The sequence below is a fragment of the Nesoenas mayeri genome (assembly GCF_963082525.1).
Source record: "Nesoenas mayeri genome assembly, chromosome: Z".
Lineage (NCBI taxonomy): Eukaryota > Metazoa > Chordata > Aves > Columbiformes > Columbidae > Nesoenas > Nesoenas mayeri.
The window spans coordinates 60,000,387-60,026,243 of NC_137542.1; the positions used below are offsets into that span (position 1 = coordinate 60,000,387).

A 25,857-nucleotide genomic window follows, 5' to 3' on the forward strand; every position below is an offset into this window, starting at 1 on the left:
CTGGCACTGCTGAGGTGCCAGCAGCTAGAAAGTGCATGTGCTGGTTATGGCTCAGTCTTCAGACACAGCAAATCTGTCGCCATGAGCTGCAGAGTTGTGCGTGCATGCCTGCAATACAGGGCATGCTGTGAACAGGGACGTTCCTTCCCAATTAGTAGGGAACTGAAAACTAAAATGGCAGAACTCAAGACTTTTTTTTAATTGTTAAATTGAGGTGGTGCAAATTATTCTTCCCATGCCAGAGGCATTTAAGTAGATTTTTAGGAAAATGAGGAGAAAAGCCCTGCATGGCCACCCTACATCAAGTTCTCCAAAGCATATGCAGGAAAGAATTCAGGACTTGTTTAAGCACTGAAATGGATTTTTCTCCAGCTTTCTTTTGGCAAAAGACGGAAATATTTTTTGCTGAAATATCTAAGTTCACACAAAGGTTTAACACTAGTTAAACTAGCGTGAAAGATTCTACTCAGTGGCTTGTCATATTTCTCAGCTACCATACTGGTGACCTTAGTTTTGACAGTATTTTACTTAAGGCTTTCCTGTGTATAAAATCATTAAGTATAAAATTAAATCTTATAATATTGGATAAATTTAGGACCAGCTTACTAAATTGAGGGAATGAGTCCATACAGGGGAAAACAAACCAAACAACAACAAACAACACCACCCCCAAACGCAACTATATCTTCCACATCTAATAAAATACAGAGCAACCAACCTAAACAGGTATTTTAAATAATGTTATTTGCCTGTTACTCTAGATAACATCAACAAACTAAAACAGTAAAACAACTATCCACACAAAAAAATGGAAATAACTTTATTTATAATCTATTTTCAAGTTAAACTGACACAAGTTGAAGGAGATGTAACCATGTTAGTTAAGAGGTAGGAGAGATACAGAAATAGTAGACAAGTTGCATTTTGCCAGTATGACTTTCTGTAGCCTTGTAACAGTGTATGAATCCAAAGCTGCAGACTTAGTTCTTTCACAGTATGCATGAATGATTTTACTTTGTACTTCTTACAAAACGAAAAGTTCAACTGAAACAATTTCTAAGCCAAATATTCCATTAGGTGTTTTTACAATCAGGCATAGTTAGAAGAATATATTTCCATGCAAGTAGGTTACAAGAGTTTACAATTTAAGTGCAAAACATTTTCTTCTCTAACAATTATCACACTTATATGCTGATGGCACAGTGATAACACAAAACTAACAAGGTGTTAAATGCCTGTTTGTTCAGTTGAATGATAAACGGCAATTGACCTTAAAATAAAATTAAATTAGAGAGTTTGTGGTTTACCATTTGATCTAGCAGGATGAAAAATTTTAGTGCAAAACAAAGTGCAGTTATTACACAGGAAAAGATTCCTTCCTCACCCTGTGATTAAGACATATTGCATGACTGAGAAACAATTTAGCTTATTCAAGGCAAAATAGACTTAAGCATAAATGATCCCTCTGTTCCTGATTTAAATGGAAAAGCATGTAATGACAGCTCCTGTTATTGGTTTCACTGTTTTCTATTTAGGCAATAAAGCCCTTTCTGACAATATACAAGAAACAAAGAATGTTTACAAGTTAAGTGTTGTGCCAGTTGCAGCACATTCCTAATTGGTTAGCTAATGCCATCAATGTTTTAATAAATACTCTGGTTACATATTATCTGTACCGGAATAAAACCTGAACATGACAATATTGTAGCACATGAAATGAAAGTTATCACTCTATAACATTGATTTCAGTAGCAGTTTTCAGATAACTAACCAATGCTTTCCATCCATTTAACCTTGGGGATAGTTATCCCACAAATCCAGTAAGCTATAGCGCTTGTACTTGACAGTACAGCTTCTACAGCCAGTCTTTGAATATTACCATATTTTGTAGTTCTCAAGGAAGTCTCAAGAGGGTCTTCACACTCTTCTCATCTTAAAGTAGAAGAGCAACTGACCGCTTGAAGATTTCTCTCACAAAGTAGAGATAAGTTCAGTGAGAGAGACTGCAGTGCTGTCCAGTCTACTGTGGATTTATTGGTTCCCCTTATCAAAGTTAGTAAAGCTCACTTTGAGCAGTTGAAAGTGTTAAATAGAACTAAGAGGAACCGTGAAACTTAACAGGAGATATGCTAGGAGCAGTGCTTCTCTCCTGACACAACACACTACTCCAAGCAATGTTATACAGTAGTTGTATCCCACCTACAGTCTCCATAGACTTTTCTTGTAAATCGTAATAAATGTAACTGAACTTAAGTAGCAGTTCTCTTAAATGGATTAGATTCAGGATCTGAACTACCTCTGAAAAAAAAAGCCTGTTAAGATTTTTTTCTTTGTCCTCACATGTTGTCAGAAGCCGTTGCTTGGAAATGCATTTAATGTAAAGCTTAAGTATCTCTACAGCCTCAAAAAGGCAGCTACATCAACTTACATAGAGAATTCTAAAAAGTATTTTAATGCTGTGTGTAGGCAAGCTCTATTGAATAAAGTATGAAATGTCTTAAAGTTGTTTGAGTTGCTCTATTAAGCTTTATGTCTTTATTCAACAGATGGTAATACGGATTTTTTCTTTTTGTGTTTTCTTCAGTTTTCATTTTTTCTTGATCCAGCTGCATTCCTCCAACATTGCTCCCCCTTTTTAGTAGGGGAAGACTAATATAATAGATGCACAAGTAGCATTTGTTAGAGTCAAGTACATAAGTTATCCCCAAATTTTTGCAATTGTTTCTACCTGAGGTGCTTTTTTTTGACCACAAGATGAGTCAGCTATCATGTCGGAGGTCCAGGAGTTCCTGTGCGTTTCTCTGTTTGGCAGTCTATTGTTTCTTCTCCACATACCTTCTCCAGTCTAACTGGCCAGGAGAGGTCACCTTGTCTTAGGAACCAAAGCAAGCATCTCAAATTAGTTTTGATAAACCAAGAAAAATGTGTGAGTGTTAAGAACTTCCTTGGAGTAAAAACAAATGTGCCTTGTACCAGAACAGAAATATGCAGATAGATAGGAACAGAAATACCAGAGTGGAAAAATCTTTAACTTGGCCATATAACCATCACTTAAAATGGGTATGTGTAATGAAACAAACAAAAAAATTCCTTATTTAAGCCAGTGATTTATCGCACAAGAATAGAAAGAGAATCGTTCTTTCTAAGGCAGTTATTTTTCTGATAAATTTTCAGTACTAGTTATTTGTACAGTCATAGGATCAGTTTCAGCTTATTACAGTTAAGAATTTTAAGCTTATGTTAAACACTGCATACATACAGAATGTAATACAGTTTGCCATGCCTAGGAAAATAGTGCCATAATGCTGACCTCCAGGGCTACCATCATGATTTGAGGGTATACATGGCAGTAGAAAAGCCTAAAACTTCTTAATACTCTTTCCCAAGCCAAGTTCCATTTTTGGTTTATCTGTATTGTCCTACTTGGGATTAGTGTCCTCTTTCTCTACAATTTGTGGTACTCCTTCAAATGCAATCATCTCCCTCCCTCCTGCCCAATGAAGTTGAATATTATTTCATGTTACTAACAACAGCCCCTCCCACAGGCTTAAAGAAAAGCTTTTTAATCATTAGTTTTAAGTACACTCTATACTCCACCACTGATTTATGCTCATTATGAAAGGGCACACCAGATGGGCCTATTGTTTCAATATTTGACAAGGAGTACAGCTATAAGATTTTCAGCATAAGAATACTATGCCTTTTACACTAGGATGTTAGAATCAAGCTGTTATGCAAGATCACCCACTGCAAAACTCCACACTCAGTAGCCCTGGAGACCAATCTAATGCACATACTGAAAATCACTTTTACTTAAAGAGATTTCAATAAACCACCTATTTAGTGTATTAATTTTCAGAGGAGTTAACTATACATAAATGATATGTTCTGAGTTATGTGCAATAGATCTGTTTAACAGATTTATTCTCATTTGCAAACACGCACAAAGAATTTTCTGTCTTCTATTCAAGCAGAAGAGTTACAATGGTGCTTTTGCTACTAACTATGGTATGCATTTGGGGGTTATATACCATTTCAATTCACATGCCTTCTGTAAGTCAGGAATGCTCTTCAGTGCTGCCACTAAAAGATCTGCTCCGGACATGATTTCTCAGTTGCTCTATGAGCTCAGGATTCTGCTGCTGTATCTGCTGTGCAAACTGCTGCCCCCTGTGTTGAACAGTTTTAAGTAAAGTCAACAGGAGAAAAAAACTGACAAGCAGCATTTGTTAGAAAACAGGATAACCTAATACAACAGAAAGGTTGCATTATATGGAAGTTAAGACTAAAGATAACTTGCTATATAGTCTTAATTGAGATATCTATAGTGTTATGAATTTATCTAGTTAAAGTCCCTCCAAACAGGATTAACATCAGATCTTCATTTTCATTATTTCAGACTATTACTTCTGTTTAATCATATGAAGGACAAAGTATTGCTTTACTTGATCAAACTAGAATTGAATAACAAATCTACCACAGTGATTTACTCCCTTCTTTTTGAGAGGATCCATTCTAGTTGTTTAAGAAAACTACTCTTGCAGTTGAAGTGCAACCTTCTATTATTTTTTCCAGAAATACAGTGTGGAGCTGCCAACTTGTACTTGTGAGCAAGACATCATTAGAAAGCAAGCATAAAATTACATCTTTATGTCCTGTATGACAGAAATAATGATAGATCCATCTCCATAACTGTTGTAGGTTAAGAGTTAAATTAATAGGTGAGATTAATTCTATGTAAAAAGACAAGCATCACACGAGTTTACTAGAAATAGCAGGTAAGTAAAACATACTACTTCATGAATAGCCTGGCATGGCTTCTCGGTAACTTCTGTATTTTGCCCAAATAGCAAATTATCAAGACTTCTTCAAACCACAGTGCAGGATGAAGGCAAGCCACCATTTTCACAGATCTAGGTGTAGTACATGTTTTTTTTGTGAAAACAGTCCATGATTTTGTAGGGGCACATTCCTGTCTGTGATGTGAATTATAAATTACCTCTTGCCCTGAAGGAGTAAAACCTAAAGACAGTTTGAAATAGACTGGAATGCTGAAATAAAGTAAAATTGTATGCCTTTTAAGAAGTCATGCCATATAAACAAATTGCGTGTTTTTGTACAGATTTTTCCAGATGGATTACCATCATTATACTATAAAAGACTTGGGTCCTGTTTTTTGTGGACACTACTGAGTTCTCTGAAGCCTCAAAATGGAGGAATGCCAAAGCAGAAATTGTTGCAACCTGTGCTAAATAAATCTGTAGCTTTTCTAACTAGTGTCTAGGACATCAGATAGTAAATTTATCAACACAAATTGCAAGCATGTGTAGGAGTACTTAAAGGTTTAAAGGAGCATTTTTAATAAGTGGCATTTAGAAACTAAGCAGTGTATGAGAAACAGAAATTGGAACTGAGCACACAGTTCAGTCATTCCAATTGATGGAATTGTACAAAGCAAACAAAAAAGATCTTGGAAAATGAGTCTTCAAGTTCTCTCTTTTAATAATAATCAGGCATACAATAGGGACAGGCCACAGTATAATTGGCTGGACACTATCCCTTTTAAATAGATGTTGAACAATGATGCTTCTATAAATGGAACAGTTAAAACTGTAATTCATGACACTTACGCATGGATCAGGCTGGACAAATCTGACAGGCCACCAACACCCGCAGCAGGGCCACCAATGGCATTTGACATCATCCCCGACATCCTGGAACAGTTAGCACAGTGTTGGCATTGGGATATACATGGACCTTTACAATATGCAATAAACTGTACTTCTTTTCTGAATTGCTGGGAAGAAATAAGCTGCAAGAAGAAACTGCAGTAGGTCTTATTTACAGCATGCAAAACTAAAACTACATTTTCAGGAATACAGTACTATCCACCTTTCATCTTACCAAACTCCTAAAAGACATTTATTTCAACATTAGTCCATTTAAATACTTACAACTGTTGAACTTGAGGATTCTGCATTAAGCTTGCTGCCTAGAATAGACAATATATAGTTGAAATTATAACACATTTACTACTTAGGTTGTACTAGAAACAAAAAAATCCACATGCTGTATTCTATGTTTTATTACAAAATTAAGCTAAGTTTATGTGCACAGACATACATGGTCCCCAGCAAAAAATATTTCAAGGATATGAAGCTGAGACAATTTGTTACATATTAGATAAAAAATAGTGATTACAGATTCAGACGTGAAAAATATGACATTAAACATAAAACTCTGGTACCAAAAAAACTAAAAAAAACCAAACAACCCCAACCCAACCAACCCAAAAAACCCCACAAACTTAAGGCTTCTAAGGACAAAGGTGTTCTACTTGGCTTTTTGCAGGAAGGTCTGTCTTTTTTTGATTCCCAGCCTGGATAAATCGGGTTTGCAACTACTGTTACCACTGACTATCAGCTGCTAATATTGTAGCCACAAAATAGTGCAGAGCAAACCAGAGTGTGGACTTTTTTTGTAGCATGGTTTGTGGTAATGTATATCTTCTGTGGTAACTACAGGTCTTCTTACTTTGTAGTAAGCATAAGGCTATTTAAATTTCTCGTAACATACCTCAAAAATCACTTTGTATTTACCATAGTGTAAGAGTGTTTATGGACAGATACTATAAAATAAACCAAACAGCACCCTGGCTTGTATCAGGAATAGTGTGGCCAGCAGGACCCTGGCAGTGATTGTCCCCCTCTACTCAGCACTGGTGAAGCCCCACCTTGAATCCTGTGTTCAGTTTTGGGCCCCTCACTAGAGGAAAGACATTGAGGTGCTGGAGAAAGTTCAGAGAAGGGCAATGAAGCTGGTGAGGGGTCTGGACAACAAATCTTATGAGGAACAGCTGATGAAACTGGGGCTGTTCAGCCTGGAGAAAAGGAGGCTGAGGGGAGACCTTATCTCTGTCTACAACTACCTGAAAGGAGGTTTTAATGAGGTGGATGTTGATCTCTTCTCCCAAGTAGCATGTGATAGGACAAGAGGAAATTGCCCCAAGTTGTGCCTGGGGAGGTTCAGATTGGATATTAGGAAAAAATTCTTCCTGGAGAGGGTTGTCAACCATTGGAACAGGCTGCCCAGGGAAGTGGTGGAGTCACCATCCCTGGAGGTGTTTAAAAGATGTGTAGATGAGGCTCTTAGGGACATGGCCTAGAGGTAGACATGGCAGTGTTGTTAACAGTTAGACTCAAAGGTATTTTCCAACCAAAACAACTCTATGATTCTATTCTGTTCTGTTCTGTTCTATTCTATTCTATTCTATTCTATTCTATTCTATTCTATTCTATTCTATTCTATTCTATTCTATTCTATTCATGTTTTAAAGCTAGTACCATAATTCCTTACAGAAATCAGTGTCTGTGTGAATACAAGATCAATAGGCACAATGCAGTATCTGCTTATTCACTATCTTTTTAAGGGAATTACAAAAAAAGTTATATATACAAATATTCACTTTATTGGTTGATATATCTCCACATTTATATGTCTTAAAAATTAATCAACTCTTTTCTCTGGTCTACAGTTGGATATGAAATGATATGAAATGCCAAATTCAGGTCAATTCTATGGGTAATATAGGATCTTTCATTTCTTTCCATCAGTAACAAATCTGATGTAGCTTATATGCCCAAAATGGAGGCTAGAAATAACTTTCTCAAGGTCATACAGTGAGTCATTTTTTTTTTCCCTTAAAATCAAACCAAAAAACTACACCACAGGAAAATAATGCATTTGTTCATGGCTGAATGCTCTGTGTTATATGCACTTGACCAGGGGTTGTTTGGAAATGATGCAAAAAAATCCTTTCTCCATAGTTAGCTCCATATTTAAAAGTATATCTTGGACTCTAAAAAGATACAGACTGAGTAAGTTATGTGGCCAGTGAACACAGAGTTCCAGTGCTACTTAATCACTAAACCCATTAGAGAACTCGCTCACTGCTTCTTTGCCTACCATCTCTATTGTTTGGACCATGGTATCGGACCAGATGTATTGATTTCAAGGACTGCTTTTCCACACAGAAACACTAGTTGAAATATCCTGACCTAATGAAGCTGCCAGAGAGGCAGTAAAGTTTTCACTGAGTTCTCAAAGGAAATACATTATTTTTACATTCTTCTCTCCAAATTTCATTCTTCAAAGTTAATTCATACCATTGAGCTAAGAAAAACTTCTGAGGATCAAAACCACAATTTGCCATTATACTGGAAGTAAAAGAATGCACTATATATTATTTATATTCACTGTGTGCACATCTCATGAAGTTTTGCATGCTTAAGGATGTCAGGAATCATGTGAAAGAGTAAGAAGGGAAAGTGCTCTTGGGTAGTTGTCCCTAAGTAGAGTTACTTTACTCTTGGGTAGACTGCATCTGAATCAACTTAAGATATGACTTCTTGGTATTAATTGTTAACTGCTATGTGGAAAATAGAAAAGACATTTTCACCACACTGTTGACAAGTGTTTTACTATTATGCCATCTATAAAAACAGCATATCTAATTTATGCGTATTATTTTTCATAAGTAAGATAGAATGAATTGGAAATAAGAGGCATTATAGGAGATTGATACTTCTTGTTTTGAGTGTAAAATGAATTAGAAAAGTTTAAATTCAGTATAATGAAACCATTGCCATTATAATAATAAGCATTAAAGTTGCTTGTGTTATTAAACAAGAACTGTTCTTAAAACTTCAGTTGTAAAAACAGTATAATGTAAAGCTTTAAATATACTCACCATGCTAATGAAGGCAGGATTGTTTATCAAGCTTGCCATGTCAAAACTAAGTCCAGTTCCAGTCTACAAATGAAAAAAGGGCAATTGAAAATAAGTTCACCTACAAAATCTCAGTTAAAACTACTGTAAATAAAGATACAGAGAGAACTTACAGGACTGGACATGTCTCTTAGTTTCTGTTCTGCTATTTTCAAATTTGACTTATAAGAGTCATTCTCTGGATCGAGGTCCAGTGCTTTTTGGTAACTGGTAACTGCTTCTTCATATTTATTCACTGAGGTCAGAGCCAACCTAATGTGAAATAAATAAACCCTGGGTAGAACATAAATGACCATCAAAAGACAATGATATTTTCTGTTCTAAGTAAAACAGTATCTCAAAACTAGTTTTTAGCTTAAGAACTAAGTTAAAACAAGTTTTGCTATTGTGTTACTACCACTTAGTGGATGCACTTATTTTTGCAGAAGATATGATATCTCAAGAATTATTGTTGCATTGTCAGTTCCATATATGTGCAAGTTACATTAAAAACTCCTTGGCATCACCAAGTGATTTAGTCTGTTTTTGAAAGCACAAGCTGGATCCAGCATCCATGACTTTTTTGCCTAAGCTCAGGAATTCCTCTAAATGTTTCCTCCAGTCCTTTTGATCCAAGAGCTTATTCAGAAGGGTACATCGGTAAGTAGGGTGAAGATACTCTCAACGTGAATTCTGCAGCTTCAAGAAATTAATTACTGGACCTACAAGTTTCAGCATAATCAACTTTTGTCTTAGGATCAGTGCAAGATTCTCTTTTTGGATCTTCAACAGCTTGACAAATGGGTTATATAGGATAGCAGTAACATCTGTAATATGCTGTAAGAAACCCTTGTATCAAGGAAGTCTGCTTAATGTTCTGAAAAAGATTCTTCTCCAGCAGTTCAGGAGAGCACAGGAAAGATCTACTACTTTTGAAACAATATTTGTTTTCAGATTCAATTAGCTACTACATTTAAAACATCATCTTTCTTGGGGCTATTCCAGAAGTCCATCTGATTGCAGTTGCAGTTCTATCTTCTACTGTATTTTCAATTTATACTGACCACAAAACTAAACAGATCTTTTCCACATTTTGTGGAAGATCTGTGTAACCTACATTCAGCTCCAGTCCCTGTTTGGTATGTGCTGAGCTACACAGACTGTGTTGATAAGCCTGTGCTAATAATGCCCACTAACAAGACTTCAGTCTTACCTCAGGCAAGAGACCTCAATGTATCAGTCAGAGTCATTACTTTCAGTGATGATGAACCCACTAACAGTATGAAACTCCAGGAGTTTCCAGTAAAGCTCCTGGAGGCACCCACACAATATTGATGTTTTCTGTCTTAACACAGTTACTCCCATAAAAAACACTCTCACTTTTGGCCCATTAACTTGCCCAAATAGTTTCTGACCAGACAAGAAATGCAATCAGGTATTTCTGTGATGCAATAGTGGCTCTTTTACAGAGCTAGTATGTAAAATTCTGCTTCTTGGAACACAGTACAAGTCAGAAGAGTGGGTGACAGTTTCTTTGCTCACAATTCCTACCCAGACAGTCCTCTCTTGGGGTCATGCTGGAAGTAACACTGTAACTGTCTACATGGCTCCCATTCTCTGCATATTTCTGTGGCACTTCTGCATCTTTCTGTGACATAAAAAGAGTTCTGTCTAACCCTGAGAAAAACTGATATGCCTGCATAATGCAGTCAGAAACCACAGCTTTCTCATAAGGATTTTTTGTTCAGAAGGTGAATACTGCACTTTTTTTCTTTCCCAGTTATTACTAAAAAAGCACAGTTTCCTCATTCAGTCTACACCAAATGTATTATTGTATCCATCTGCTAATTTAAACAATGGTTTGTAGCTCAAAATATATCCTCTATAAAACAACTAGACAATCAAAAAATGAGAAGCGTGATTGCCCAAGAATGATCCCACTTATATTGTGTATCAAAAGGCATGCTGGTCTTACACCTAAAATCTAAGATAACCTCCAGTTTCCAATTAAATCAGCCTGTAACTTCGCTCCACCTCATAGAAATCAGGGGATCTCGGATTATCCTATATGAAGAAACTATCTAATGACAGTTAAATACAACAAAACCACTTCAACAGTCCCTAGAATTTCAAGTGAATTATTCATCTCAAAGACAGGCTACATTTGTATTAGTAAAATAAACTGTCCTGGGAAAAGTTTTCAAGTGATAGAATTCAACCATCATTTATCTTAAATGAATGTCCCTTGGCATGATTTTGTTCCAGCCAAACAAGCATTACCCAGACGATTTCAGGGCATGGTTCAGAATTTAACACAGACCAATGCAATTTAGCAATAGGCATGATGTGGCTGCTCTATACTGCAAACCAGACTTTCATAGCATAGATATTAGCCATTTTGTGCCAGCTGACCTACCAAACAATCCCAAGCATTTTTTAACTTACTAGTATAGATATGACCTCAAAAGCCTTATGCAGCATGAAGCCATACACCCACAATATGTTTGATTATTGAAAATCTAAAGCTACACATCTTATAAAAACGGTCCTTCACTCAAATAGATATCCCATTGTCCTGGTTTTTAACCAGGACAACCATTCAGAACATTCCTGCCTTTTTTTTTTTCAGGTAGTACTTAATCAGACCCACAGCCTAGAGAGGCTATACTGTTAACAGCCAGGACAAAGAAAACTACCGAAGAGACATAGCTTAGTTGTGCTAAACTATCTGCTTCCAAAGAGCTATTGAACCGAAAAATTAAGCTTCTATTCCTGCTATCCCTGTACTTTCAGGATTCTGTTATCTAACAGCATCATTAACACTTCCACTATTCCAGCCGCAGAATTTTGATTACTCATAACTATGTAGGAGGTAGAAAAAAAACACATAATGACTTTCTAAACTAAATTTGCGAAATTGATAAACTGAAATTAAAAAAAACATAAACTGATGAAATATGATCTGAACATGCTGAGATCAACCATGTATAAAACTTAAAACTGACAGCTTGATAGGGTCATATTCAGAAAATTGCTACACTTTCAGAACCAGAATGTCAGCTAAGTAAAACAACCTAGCTCCACTTATTTCAGAACACCTATGAGGATTTACACTTGGGTTTTCAATGTTTACTCAGATTTGTATTAGCTTACCCCATTCTCCCATATGCTTTGCTGTACTTTGGATCTATAGCTATGGCTCTCTCACAATCCTTTATTGCTTCCCGGTAATTGTTGAGCTTACTTTGAGCAGCAGCCCTAAGAGGAAGAAGGGAGGGAAGGGAGAGAATTTTGTCAAAAACACACACACAAAAAAACCCCAGAACCAAAGACGAAGCTTAGATATTCACATGTCCATGACTTAACTTTAGACTTGTTTAACCTTACTGACTTTTCATTCACTATTTAAGCAATGCCTCAGCTTTCCTCAATTAAGTCGGACAGGCAAATGTTCTGAATTAAGTATGTGCTCAAGTGCTCTGGAGAACACACATTCACCTTTAAGGACACAAAGCATAGATAATTATAAGGAACTGTTTTAGATCCAGTATATGACTCGGCACAAAATACATAAAACCTGTTACAAAAAATGAAACTCTCAAGTAGTAGTTTACATAAAATCATTAAGCAGAAGTATTTTACACAGTTGGGGTTTTCCATCAAGAAGTATAGTTTTACTGCCTTTCAAAGGAATGCTGTGATTTTCCCCTACGTATTTTCTTATCAGGCTACTCATGCTTGCAGGTAAATCAGGATAACACTTCTCAATAATCTCTGAATTACTAAATTACAATTCCATCTCTATACTAGAGAATTACTAAGTGCTGCAGACTTTTCTATAACCAGATTTAAGACTTGCCCAAATTAAAAAGGACATTGGACAGATTAATAATAAAAACTTGCCCAGTTCGGAAGGTCTCGAAACACTCTAGTTTGTTCTTCCTTGATTTAAAAAACTATGGTAGAAATAACAGTATTTCCACTGCATAAAGCATTCTTATTAGGAAAGTCAGATGCTACAATCATAACTATATTCAACCCTTTCTCCTGTGATAATCTCCAAATTGCAAGGTTTTTCTGACTCTGATTAAAGTTTCTTCCAAATGGGACTACTTATATATTTTAAATATTTAGGTTGTTTAGCAGTTGTCCAGCTCCACAGATGCCAGTGAAGATGTATGGATAAAAGCTGTGGACAATGATTATTCTCTCAGGTGTTTGAACAGAAAATGTTTTTTCCATGTTTACAGAAAGATTATTAAGCTAGTTAAAACTTTAAGAGCATCTCAGCCCTCTTTTTCTCACTGCTGTGAGTAAAAAGCAATACTGTTGAAGACAGTATATTTCCATTGCTCCCAAACTAGCTCAAGAAAGATAAGGCCTATATTTATTCAAATACCACTTCACCCACAAAACTCCAAGCATCTGCCTGTCTTCTTTTCAATAACTTCATGCAGTACTGTGCTTACTGACATCAAGATTCATTTTGGTTCTCACAAATTGATATGTGACAATACAACACACAGAGTGAAGTATTTCTACTCTTCCCAGTTTGGTGCTTAAGCCCATTCTGCAGAGGAAGCATTCAGTGATTTTGGAAGGCTTTTGAATTTGGTCTTACATTTCCATTTTGTACCTAAAATCACTTTTGTGATCAGTTTTCTCAAGGAAGAGAGATTATATACACTTTGAACTGCCATCTTAAAGACATAAAATATTAGTAAACTGTGCATTTCCTTTCTCTTTGTGCTTGCCACATAACACTGAAGCTTTCACCTCTATTTATCACTCACTAAACTCCAGAGTAATGGAAGTACAGCTCCAAAAATAGAAAAATCCACTGGGTACAGTGTCACAAGGCCAGATTGACAGCACTTAAATTAATATATCCTTCTGGTAACGGACGCACTGAAGGGTGTAGAGCAGAGTGGCTCTAGAGGCAGGGTAGTTCCAGTAGGGCTCATAGACTATATTGCCTTTGTTCTCACGCTGGTCTTCAGGTCCATGTACTGAAAGAGCATATTTCTACTACTGGGTTAATGTGCCCTTCCAGACTTCATCTGCTCCCATGTCACTGTGTCTTCACTATGGTGAAGAATAGATTATGCAATGAAACTACAACAGCAGCCTTGTTACTTTTCAGCATGTCTTCATAAAAATGATATTCCTACATGGATGATTTTTTTTCCAGGGAAAGTAAATACTAGTGGAGATAGAGATGGCAGCTGCGTCACTAGAAAAACAGAAAAAACGGCTCTTACCACTCTCAGGAGACTGGGAATCATAGCTTACATAATGATTTGATATGGACAACCTAAGTCTCAAAAACCTGATCTCAAGTGCTACAAGTAATTTAAAAGCCCATATTACACCTTCAACTCATACAGATATGCTGAATGAGCTTATTTTCACTTTAGGTCTTTTACAAATTCAACATAATACATTTCTGAATAGTGGGGGTTTCCAGCCTCATGTTGTTTTGAATTACTTCACAATTTATCTTTAAAATAATGAAGTTCGGGAACAAAAAGTGTGTATTATTTTGTTTTTACCTGTTGCAGTAATAGACTGCATTGTTTGGATCCAGTTCTATAGCCCTAGTGTAACAATCCACTGCAGCACCATAATTTTCTTCTTTCATGTGATTATTACCTGAAATAAATTATAAAAAGCTCTTAAGTAGTCAAAAGATACAGTGCTATGCATGAAAGAAATAAAGCAGCCACAATATAGCCTCTATATGAGGTTGTTATGACTGCACTCTTTTGAGATAGATAAGTTATTTTAAATAGAACTGGCATGAAATAATGCAAATAAAATATCTACTATTTTTTAATGTACATTGTAGTCTACCACATACACTTTCCCCTTCTCATCTTGCTATTTCATCGTTTCCAGCTAGTTTCTGCTGTTAAGCAAAGATCACTTTGTTCAGAAGTATAATTTTAATTGCAGTTCCACTCTAATATAGATTAATCAGTCTTAGCTATCATCTTTGAAAGCCTCATAATCCAATAGGCTATGTGTCAATTCCTTTTTGGTCTCATTTTCTCACATGTCTCAACAACTTGCTTGTAACTATCCATATAACACGGAAAATCAAACAAAAGCAAAACAAAGCACATAAGGCCCTTGTGATGCTACGTATTTCATTCATTAAGATAATGAAAATTATACATAGCACAGGCAATCTAAAATGATTCAGAGGTAACATTTTTCATCCACAAAGCTCATAACTTCTAGTCCAATGAAGTTTTATATTTTATATTATTTAAGTCTGGTGAAGAAACTAGAAAAATATAACTTTTCTATAGAAAGAAAATTCTAGAGTAAAGTCTTTCAAAACAAAAGATATCTTACACATTCTTTCCTTTCCAATACAGGGCAGTCCTGGTAGTTTCTTTCTTTCCTGATGACAGAATAGTAGAGAAAAATTCCTAGTTCAGAATGCCCAAGTTTAAGGTTGTCCCTGATCCTGTGACTACAGATCTTCAGCCTGATAGATCTTAAAGAAGCTGTTGTTTCCCAGAAATGACAAGAAATCATCAGGAAAATGACAGACTTCCACTGACTTACTTTAATTTTGGTACAATATTTCAGCCTTCTCCCAAAACAAGCAACAGAAGAGGTAAGTCAACAGATTACTACAGATGTAGGCAACTGCACAAAGACAGACTGCTAAAATTCAGTCAGTGCAATGTTTTGTCTCTGATAGAAAGCAAAAGACTGTGGAGCAAGCTGTGCTAACTGAAAACAACTATTCTTGAATGTTTTTGTGAACATGGAGAGCTCAACAAACAAAACCAGATTTAAATAACTAAGTTATCATCAAGGTATTACAAAATCACCTCTTCCCAATAGTGGTATACTAGACTGTAATTATAGTCAGCAATCCCTGGCAATGAGAAGGCAAAGTGAAACTGTAATTGCACAATTAAAAAATACACACATAATTTAACCATATCTGTCTCATTTCCACAGGCCCACCATCGACACATCATTCCTTTGGTCTAAGGTAAAGGTCTGTACACTAAACCATGTTGTCAGATAAAGACTTGCAAGTTCGCTGCACTCAACAAGATTGAAGCAGTTAACATTTCTCTACAACAAAACTGCCATCAATGACTATCAAAGCTGGAATTTCTGATACTGCTCTGAACTAAAGATGACCTGGGGTACAGGACTAAGTTAGAACTACTGTCAGTGGGTACCTTTCTTGCTCTCTCTCTCCAGCTCAATATTGGCTAAAGGAAAACAGAAAATAGCTAGACTTACTATTTCTGCTGAGATTACACAATTCAGGACAGAGGGAAAAGCAACTGTAATATTTTATTTTAGCACCAGACAAAAATTCTTAAGAAAAAATAAACCCACAAATGGTTATACTTATGAATGTGTGTCCTCTATAACAAAAATACTACCTATCGTCTGTGGTAATACCCAGAACTTTTTAGTATCAAGCCACTGTTACACTATACAAACTTACACATAATATGTGCTCTTACATAGCTTACATGAAGCCAAAGTGTAAAGTGATATACAATGATAGGCAAGTAAATTATATTATTTCCTGGCTTCATAATGACCAATAAAGAAAAATCAGCTATCTTATTCTGTTTTGCTATTCATTAGCCAATTTCTATAGGTATTTCTAAGAGGATTCCATCTTCTTTGCAATTAGAAACTTACTTATTTTTTCTATAAAACTTAAATATCTGAAAATCCAACAGGTCATAAAAACATGATCTATTGAGCATCAATCCACCTGATAATAATTCATATCCGTTATTAGTACATGCTTTTTCCCCCCGCTTCTTTTCTGGGGGAAATAAAATGGATTCCTCCTTGGGTAGCATTAGTGAAGATTTCTATGCTACAGCTGTTTTTCCTCACATAACAGCAATAACATATATCAAAGGGAAAATAAACAAATGGCTTTTCTGCAGTTTTTACAGAGCATACAAATTACTTCACATATGTGAAATACTAACCCTCATAAGTTCACAAGAATTTGTCTGTTGGCTTCAGCTGGGTCAGCTTTTTACCAAAGTTTTAATATTCAGCTGGCACATAATACTTGACATCCCATAACCTTTTCAATATAAAGTAGAAACTTGTATACAAGTTCTATGGACAAACATATACGTCTATAGTATACCGAACAATAATTGTTCATTCTACTACTCAGGAATGTTGCCCAGGACTTCACGTGTTATCCCTTAGTTTTTAAGCAACCTCCTGAGTGAGGAAGACAATAGACTATATTTTCTTAAACCCTAAATCACTTAGGCCTCTTACAACATAACAATCAACAGAGAATATAAGTTTAATGTTTTGTGCCATTTGTGTGTTGCTCAGCTGCTGTACTACCACTATCCATGATAACCAAAAATCTTAATAAAGGCATAAGATGTTAATTCCTATGTTTATTACAAACCTTCATCCTTCAGTTGGTCAGCCTTTAGCACATCCTCTGGAAAAGGATCTGAGAGAGGCAGCATGTCATTCTGTATGTAAACAAACCAAGATTTTTTTCAACAAAATATATGCCCTGGGCAGCATCATATCAACAAGCAACCAGATTTCCTGTAGAGCACAGGAAGTATGAAAGAACTACACATCACTAAAATATCCTTAGAAGAGAAAGATGACTTGCTTTCTACTACTCAAAAAACCTTATGGCTCACACACTTTAAGGAAGCCAAGGGGAAAAAGCGCTGATATGTTTCTACAGTCTTGGTTTTCTTCCTTCTCACTCTCCTCTTTGCCATCCTGGTAGTTCTTGTTCTTCCTGTACTCGGGATCCCATATAACATGTATAATGAGTACACATTTTCGAAGCTCCTATTTTAAGGTTAGTGTTTTTAACACTGGAAAACTACATTATTTCCAGAAGGGCATAAGAAGCATCAGCAAACTGCAAAGGAGTTGAGGTCTGCATTTCACAGACATTTATCTCTGGGAATTGCAAAATGCTTAACTGAAGGATAAAATCCTTCAAGTGAGAATGAGACATTCACTGTTTAGTAATTTTCTATATGGAATTTTCCTTGTTTAGCTGAAATTAATTCCTCCCTCTGCCCCAAAAGGTTCTCATTCTGCTAGCTATTATGGAAATTTCACTTTTTTCATGTTTTCTTTAAGTTTCTATGTCATTTTGACCAATACAGCTCTTCAAGATTGGGAACACAACATGAAATGTTAGTACATATTGGCAGAGCAACTCTAGAATAAAAATTAAACTCTTACCTTCTGAAAAGAATTTGTGAACATTTCTATCAAATGCTGTGGAGGTGCAAGATGAGTATCTTCCAGGTTAATCTTAAACACACTCTCCAGACACTGAATTGCAACTTACAAGAAAAAAAAAAAAAAAAGTCACCAGATTCTCAATAGAAGTATAATTTCACTTATTTATTTATAAAGCTGTGACTCACTTCCTTATTCAGCTAGTAAAAGCAGCTCTGGGAACAGATCATAAAATAAAGAGAGGCTACCTGGTCCTCATAGAATTGACTTGCTGAAAAACAGTATAAGCTATACAGAATACAGTTAGGCCATTATTCTTAAATGGATTTAAAACATTTATTTCAATTCTTTCAAACATTTTTTTTTTTTTTCTCTTAACACAAAAATGTGGGGGTTTAACAAAAGCTCCACAATTCATAGTACAACCATGCATGTCTCACACACTCCACCTCAAAACACCACAACTGCCATATATTTGTGCAACACAATAGCTGCAACAAAATGGCTCATCTTTACTGTAAAGATTAAATGCCAGATACTTATTACTCTTATCTTTTTTTTTGGAATATAGCGATTTGAAGACACTGTCTCTTAATAAAATGCTTGATTAATTACAAGCCTTTATCCTATCACGTGTGTGCGATATCCTTTCATATGTTCTGTTGTGTAAGGCCTAAGTGGCCCTCCCAAACCTGCAATTATGCAAAAACGCTCACAATAAGCAATTCTAAAAAAATCAAAGCCAAATACCTCAATGAAGTTATAAACATGCTCACATATTTTTCAGCAAAAGAAGATCAATGGCAATTACTATATACAATTCTGTATATATACACATTCTCTCAATTATAATATCTCAAGTTATTTCCCCTATCATCTTGAGAATGTACTAGAATGTTTTTTATTAAGGTGTACTATCTAAATATTTTAGACTGAAAACCAAGAAGGAACACAGAAGAGTCTTTGTAAAGACTAGTTTGAACAGAGAAATGACTTTTTATACTCAAACTATAGATAACCAGGAGTAACTGAATTCAAATTAAGTACCTGTAAAAACTGAATATTAGAATTTAAATTGAATTTCAGTCTAATATTAATATAATAAATATAATTTGAATTCCTATTTGCACTATAATGAACCTTAACACTGAGCCAGAATTAGGGAAGTAAAATTACTGAAATTTAACAATAGTAAGGCCAGTTTGAGAACCCTATTTTCTATGTCAAAGCTGGGAGAAAGGAGGGGGGGAAGTAGACATAAAATAAATACTAACACTTGGAAGCTGTAATTTTTTAAAAACTCTGATAACATACAATAGAAATTATCCAGAAAAAGTAAAGTATGATACAAAATTAATGTTGATAACATGTAACAATTGAATACATTGTTAAACATGCATACTACTTGCTCCTATAACCTCTAAATGCTAAAAATGTATCAATTTGCCAGGTTCTAAACTACCCAGTAAGAGTGCTGAAGGATTTGGGTTCAACTCCTTTGTCTCCTGCTATGTAGAAATCTTAATTCTTGTAAAGTAAGCACTGACTATGCTGAATTCTGAATTATATATTAATAGTACTTATCACCAGGCATATAATAAAATTGGTAGAATTACATACCTCATTTTTCCTTATATGACGTAATAGGAAGCCACTTGCCATAGTAGACTCACAAATTTTCCCCTCAAGCTTATTTTAAGCTAAAGGCATTCCCTGTCCTGAATGCCTCACCTCAGCTTTGCATAAATTTAAAATACAGCCCCCTCCTTTATCTTTCTCAAAGTGCTAAGTCTGTGACACCAATTCTCTGTCATACAAGAGATTTCTGCAAAGTGTTGCAGTGCAAATTATACTAAAAAAATAATCCTGAGTATAGTATTATTACTAGTATGCATCTCTGTGACATAATCAGTTGTTACAGTGAACTCCCACATTTCTTCTTTAACTGAAAAACTGAATTTATAATCCTTATAATCTACCTATCGCAGGTATAACAAAATACGGAGCTCTTACAGGATTAATCCATAGCTTAGAATAACGAGCACTGGTTAACATGCAAGCCAATTGAAATGTGTAAACATAAACATAGCCAAACCAGAAACTTTTCCAAATCAGAAGACATATTTAGTTGTGACAAGGTCAATAACTACCCTGTTTTAATGTGACGTAAAAATGTGACCCCAGTAAAGTCAAAGGATTAAAAACTTGGTTTTGTCTGAAAATTATCCCAAGAGACCAGACTGACAGCATCTCACAATTCCATTATCAAGGTGAGGCACTGTCAACTGCTGCAAGCTTGATACCATCAGTAAGTTTGGAAAGACTTGCTGTATAACATGTGCTATTAATCTAAGATTTTTCCCATGTCTGATTTCAAAGGCCAAAGCTATCTGTTCTCCCAATTACCTTCACTGTCACACACACTTTCAGAGGCCTACACAGTTGCTGAAGCTTGTGCTTAATACTCTGTGAATGAGTACAGACACCTACCTCCCTACTGAACAGCTGGGGCTCACATGAACAGCTATTACCTGGCAACAAGAGCTCTTGCTTGGGGTGTGCCGGGGCCCAGTTCAGCATCCCCAAGCCCACACAACTCCAGGATTTTTTGTTATCCAAGCACAAGCTGCAAGCTGTTCAAGGTGTAACAACAGACATGCAGGCTGTCCATCACTGAATAATGAAAATTAATTAGGCTGTTGAGGCCCCTTTAGTACGCAATATCACCTTGCATCACCTTACATGTAATAGTACATGCATCCCTTGCCTTAAGGAGTGCATTCCACTGTTTTGGAAACACTGCATTAGAGAAATTCATTGCAGTACACTGATCTTAGAAGAAAAGAAAAAAAATCACAGCCTCGTGCACGTTGTAGAGAGATTCTGCTTTAATCCCACAGAAATAGGTGCCATAGACAGACACACACACAAAAAAATAGAAACTATAAACAGGAAAGAGAAATAACTGCCATTTAAACACACTGTATAAAATATAACTTGGAAGAAGCAAAGTTTCTAATTCATCCAATACGGTTGAGTATTAACCACCAGAGATCTATACCAGTGCTCTAGATCCTAGGTTGTGGAGGAGGATATTTCTCCAGTCTACCTTTCGATCATTCCACTTTCTCAAATTAAGGCATTTTTATTCATCATGCAAGTACAAAATTCTCAGAGGAAATTCACACTATCATTGACATTGCTATATAATTCAAACATGCAGAATGCAGGTTATCAATATAAATGGAGTTGTAATACATGCTAGACTTCTATTTTGAGAAAGTCTCAATTTCATTTGTAATGTCCTAGCTCTTTTATTGTTTTCTGGGGAATCAGAACTGTTTAAATTATTTCTTGGCACAGACACTTAATCATACAATGTTTTATCTCTTCAGAGACACCAAGGAGGTACACAAGGTACCAATGAAAAACATTAGTCAATTTTTTTTATCCCTTATATCTCCACCTAACATTAAACACTTCAGAGGGTGGGACTTATGTTATTGCTATGCCACATACACTAAAGATATTCTGCACAACTCAGATGAGTCAATTATTCAGAATGCCCACCTCCCATCCTCTAACACATAGCATATGGTACCATGCTTTTGGCAGGGCACAGCTCTAAAATTAGGATTTCATATCTGTATTAAAATGGTAAATCCTACATCAGCATTTAAGCACAACTGAGGTTTGATAATATTTTTTGTTCAGAAAACAGAATCTTAAAATTGTTGATTCCTTCACATAGACATTGGCTAAGGCAGCTCTAAGATATTATCAGGTAAATTTCAGTCATAACCCAATGTTCATCAGTTTTATTATAAAAACAAAATAAATACTCCCATCTCTCACATGACTTCTAAAAACATTCTTTCATCGGCTGAACATCATCATAGCCTGATACAGGTTAAATTCACAGATGACTACCACTTTTCAAATGTATAAAATGCTACAGATTCTGATGTAAACCCAAATATTTTGGCTTATATTCTTTTGGGAGTATCCTTTGAATATCATGATACAAATGTTTCTTCCTTGCTTACATTAGTGAACAACTGCACTCTAAAACCCCATGACACTGGAAGGGAGCACACATCGTGTTCAGATTTTTAAGTGTATGCCAATGAGAAGCAGGACTTGCTTTGCACCTCAGTAAAGTCTACTCTCTTCACCTCAAATTTCATGTAACTCAGTGATTAACGGCCTGGGTGTTGTTCATTCCGCTGCTGGTCCTAGACTTCCCCCTCTTACCTCCAAATCCCTCCTCTGATTGAGTCATACAAAGATTGCTTGAAACAATGCAAAGTTCTTTTAAATAGATGCTATACATGGATGATGGCAGAGCGGTGGATGTGGTCTACCTTGACTTCAGTAAAGCCTTTGACATAGTGTCCCACAGCATCCTCACAGCTAAGTTGAGGAGGTGTGGTCTAGACAATAGAGTAGTGAGGCGGATTGCAAACTGGCTTAAGGAGAGAAGCCAGAGAGTGGTAGTCAATGGTGCGAGTCTAGTTGGAGGCCTGTATCTAGTGGAGTGCCTCAGGGGTCAGTACTGGGGCCAATATTATTCAATATATTCATTAACGATTTAGACAAGGGAATTGAGTGTACTATCAGCAAGTTTGCTGATGATACTAAGCTGGGAGGAGTGGCTGACACGCCAGAAGGCTGTGCTGCCATCCAGCGGGACCTGGACAGGCTGGAGGGTTGGGCGGGGAATAACCTAATGAAATTTAACAAGGGAAAGTGTAGAGTACTGCATCTGGGCAGGAACAACCCCAGGTTCCAGTATAGGTTGGGGAATGACCTATTAGAGAGCAGCATAGGGGAAAGGGACCTGGCGGTCCTGGTGGACAGCAGGATGACCATGAGCCAGCACTGTGCCCTTGTGGCCAGGAAGGCCAATGGCATCCTCAGGTGTATTACAAGGGGGGTGGTTAGCAGATCAAGAGAGGTCCTCCTTCCTCTCTACTCGGCCCTGGTGAGACTGCACCTAGAATATTGTGTCCAGTTCTGGGCCCCTCAGTTCCAGGGGCCCAGGACAGGGAACTGCTGGAGAGGGTCCAGCACAGGGCAACGAAGATGATTAAGGGAGTGGAGCACCTCCCTTATGAAGAAAGCTGGGTCTCTTTAGTTTGGAGAAGAGGAGACTGAGGGGTGACCTTATTAATGTTTATAAATATATAAAGGGTGAGTGCCATGAGGATGGAGCCAGGCTCTTCTCGGTGGCAAACAATGATAGGACAAGGGGTAATGGGATCAAGCTGGAACACAAAGAGGTTCCACTTAAATTTGAGAAAAAACTACTTCTTAGTAAGGGTGACAGAGCACTGGAACAGGCTGCCCAGGGAGGTTGTGGAGTCTCCTTCTCTGGAGACATTCAAAACCCGCCTGGACATGTTCCTGTGTGACCTCACCTAGGCGTTCCTGCTCCAGCAGGGGGATTGGACTAGATGACCTCTTGAGGTCCCTTCCAATCCCAAACATACTGTGATACTGTGATACTGTGATATTGTGAAAAGCTTACTCCAGAATTAGAATTTTTGTTCTTCTCTTGCTTAATTCCACATTGTGATACCACCTGCCATGAAGTCTCCAGGAATTAGGGAAAAGGAATAAGAGCAGTATGAAAGAGAAAGACAGATGCTATGAAGTTAAAAAGTCTTAATGCATGTCTGTCAACCGAGGAATACACACATAAGTCCATCTTTCTGTAGCTATGTCCATATGTCTTGCATCTATAACAGAAACTATACCCTATTGAAAATTTACTACTATATGCTCTTTGGAATCACTATTCAAGTGTAAAAGAAATGCAAAGCATTTATTTTATTTTCTGTATTCTTAAGATCTCTTAGCCTCCCTCATAAATTACATGGAAATCTTGCAAGTATGAAACAGGAGTTCTTTTCATATACCAAAACCAATATATGGTAATTGTTTTACCTCCTCCATTGCCAGCACATCTATTATCAAACACAAAATGCAGAAAGAAACCAAACTTAAAAGTAAAGAGAAAAAGGAATCAGCAGACACATACACAAATCATTACCATAGTCAGTATTATGACACTGCTTAACTTGATATGATTCAAAGTATCTGTTGCTCAAAATTAAGGCAGCACACATTTTGTAACTTTAGAATGTTTTTTAAATGAGAGATGTTTTAAAATTAGTAATCTCAGAAATACGAAGATCATTATTTTCTTGACCAATAATATTTGGTGGCAGTTTCAGTTAGGTCACTCCAGTTACTTTCTAGGATAATATATATAATGCAATTTAACATATGGCTAGGTATTATACATACATATATTAGCACCTTTATCACTTACCTTCCAAGCTTTCTTGTTCATCTGGAGTGAAAGTATCCATCTGACTCTGCTCTCTCAAGAAATGGATGACTGCATAAACCAAACGTTTGATGGATGACATCTTGATGAGTTTCTCCTATCCCTTAAAAACAATGGGATCTCTTATTTCAGAAACATGAATTCCTAGAGTATTCCGACCAACCTCAGCAAGAAGTATACAAAAGCTAGTCCTTCACCAGAAAGCCCAATAAAATGATGCCTTGAAACAAGTGGTTAAATTGTATGGATTATGGGGAACTCCTACAATCGTATAGTTTAACTGTCAGCAAAAGAGCATAGATTTCCTCAGATTCATTCCTGTGGGAGTATTCATCAAGGCTAAAATAATTTAGCAACTTACTTTTTTTTAATATAGTTTGGATTTTATTTCTAAGACACATGCATTTGGAAGCAGGAGCACTTCTTTAAGTCAAAATCAATTAAAAAGACACATTGATAAAAGTAATGACATAAGGAATGACTTTAATAAAAAGTATAATATTCTCTGTCGTTATGCTGCTCAACGATTTATGTTCACTTTGAACAAAAAACTGGAACACTGTGACCTCAGTGCACACTTGTGATTAGTGGCACTACTGGTTTCGTCTGGTTTGCCTTCAGCATCAGCTGGGAGTTACGTAACTTTTAGGGAAAATTTTAGTCCCAACTTTCTGAGTTATTTTTCCTTAAAATATTTCGATTTAAAACGGCACGACCTCATCCAGTCGCCAGGGGAAAGCAGGTTAAAAACCAGCATCAAATGAATGGCAAGACCAGAGCCAGCCCTCTCTACATCATTTTCTCTCAGCAACTCCGAGCAAACCGATGTGCAGCCAAACCCACGCCGAGCAACCGCTGCCGCGGGGACGGAGCAACAGCGTCTGGGGGACGGCTGCCGGGGCTGCACAGCGGCGGCCACCGCCGGGTTGAGGCTCCCCGCACGGAAGGGCCGAGGAAGCGGCCGCCGCTGTGCCCCGCTCCTCGGCGCCGACACGCCCCAGCGGGCGGACAGCACAGGGTCCCGCTGGCTGGGACGCGCCCCCATAGCCACGGCCACGGCCGGGCGCCGCGATCCGTGTCCCCCGCCGCCCACCTCCCACTGCCGCGTCAGGCCAGGGGCTGCTCGCTCAGGCCCGGAGGACAGGTCTGTCCCGCAGGCGCGGGGCTCCGCGCCGCCCTCGGGCCCCCTTCGGCACCGCGGGGACAGCGGCCGCGCCGCTCAGCCCCTCCCGCCGCCTGGGGCCCACCGAACGCCCGGAGGGTGCCCCCTCCGCCCCGCCACCCCCGAGCTCCAGGGACCAGGGGCTCCGAGAGGGCGGCGTGCAGCCGCTTCGTCCCCGCGGAGTGCGCTGGCCGCCGAGAGCGGCATCGCCCTTACCCTGCGCGCCGCGCCGAGCCCCGCGCAGCGCCCGTCCCTGACAGCGCCGCCGCCTGCCAAGCACAACGGGCGCGAGGGCGGGCGGGCGCGCGCGCCGCCGCGGAGTGG

At 37.5% G+C, this 25,857-nt stretch overlaps 1 protein-coding gene across 1 annotated transcript; it reads right to left on the reverse strand.

Annotated features, from left to right (window-relative positions):
* Positions 1–4,058: 4,058 nt before the first annotated feature.
* On the reverse strand, positions 4,059–24,453 carry SGTB (small glutamine rich tetratricopeptide repeat co-chaperone beta; the record flags this gene model as incomplete). The annotated part of the gene is made up of 10 exons (XM_080362486.1): positions 4,059–4,170; positions 5,631–5,714; positions 5,955–5,992; positions 8,750–8,812; positions 8,902–9,040; positions 11,921–12,025; positions 14,320–14,419; positions 17,205–17,274; positions 18,017–18,120; positions 24,354–24,453. 10 exons carry the CDS (start codon positions 24,451–24,453, stop codon positions 4,059–4,061), a joined length of 915 nt encoding a protein of 304 aa, XP_080218612.1.
* Between the last annotated feature and the right edge of the window lie 1,404 nt (positions 24,454–25,857).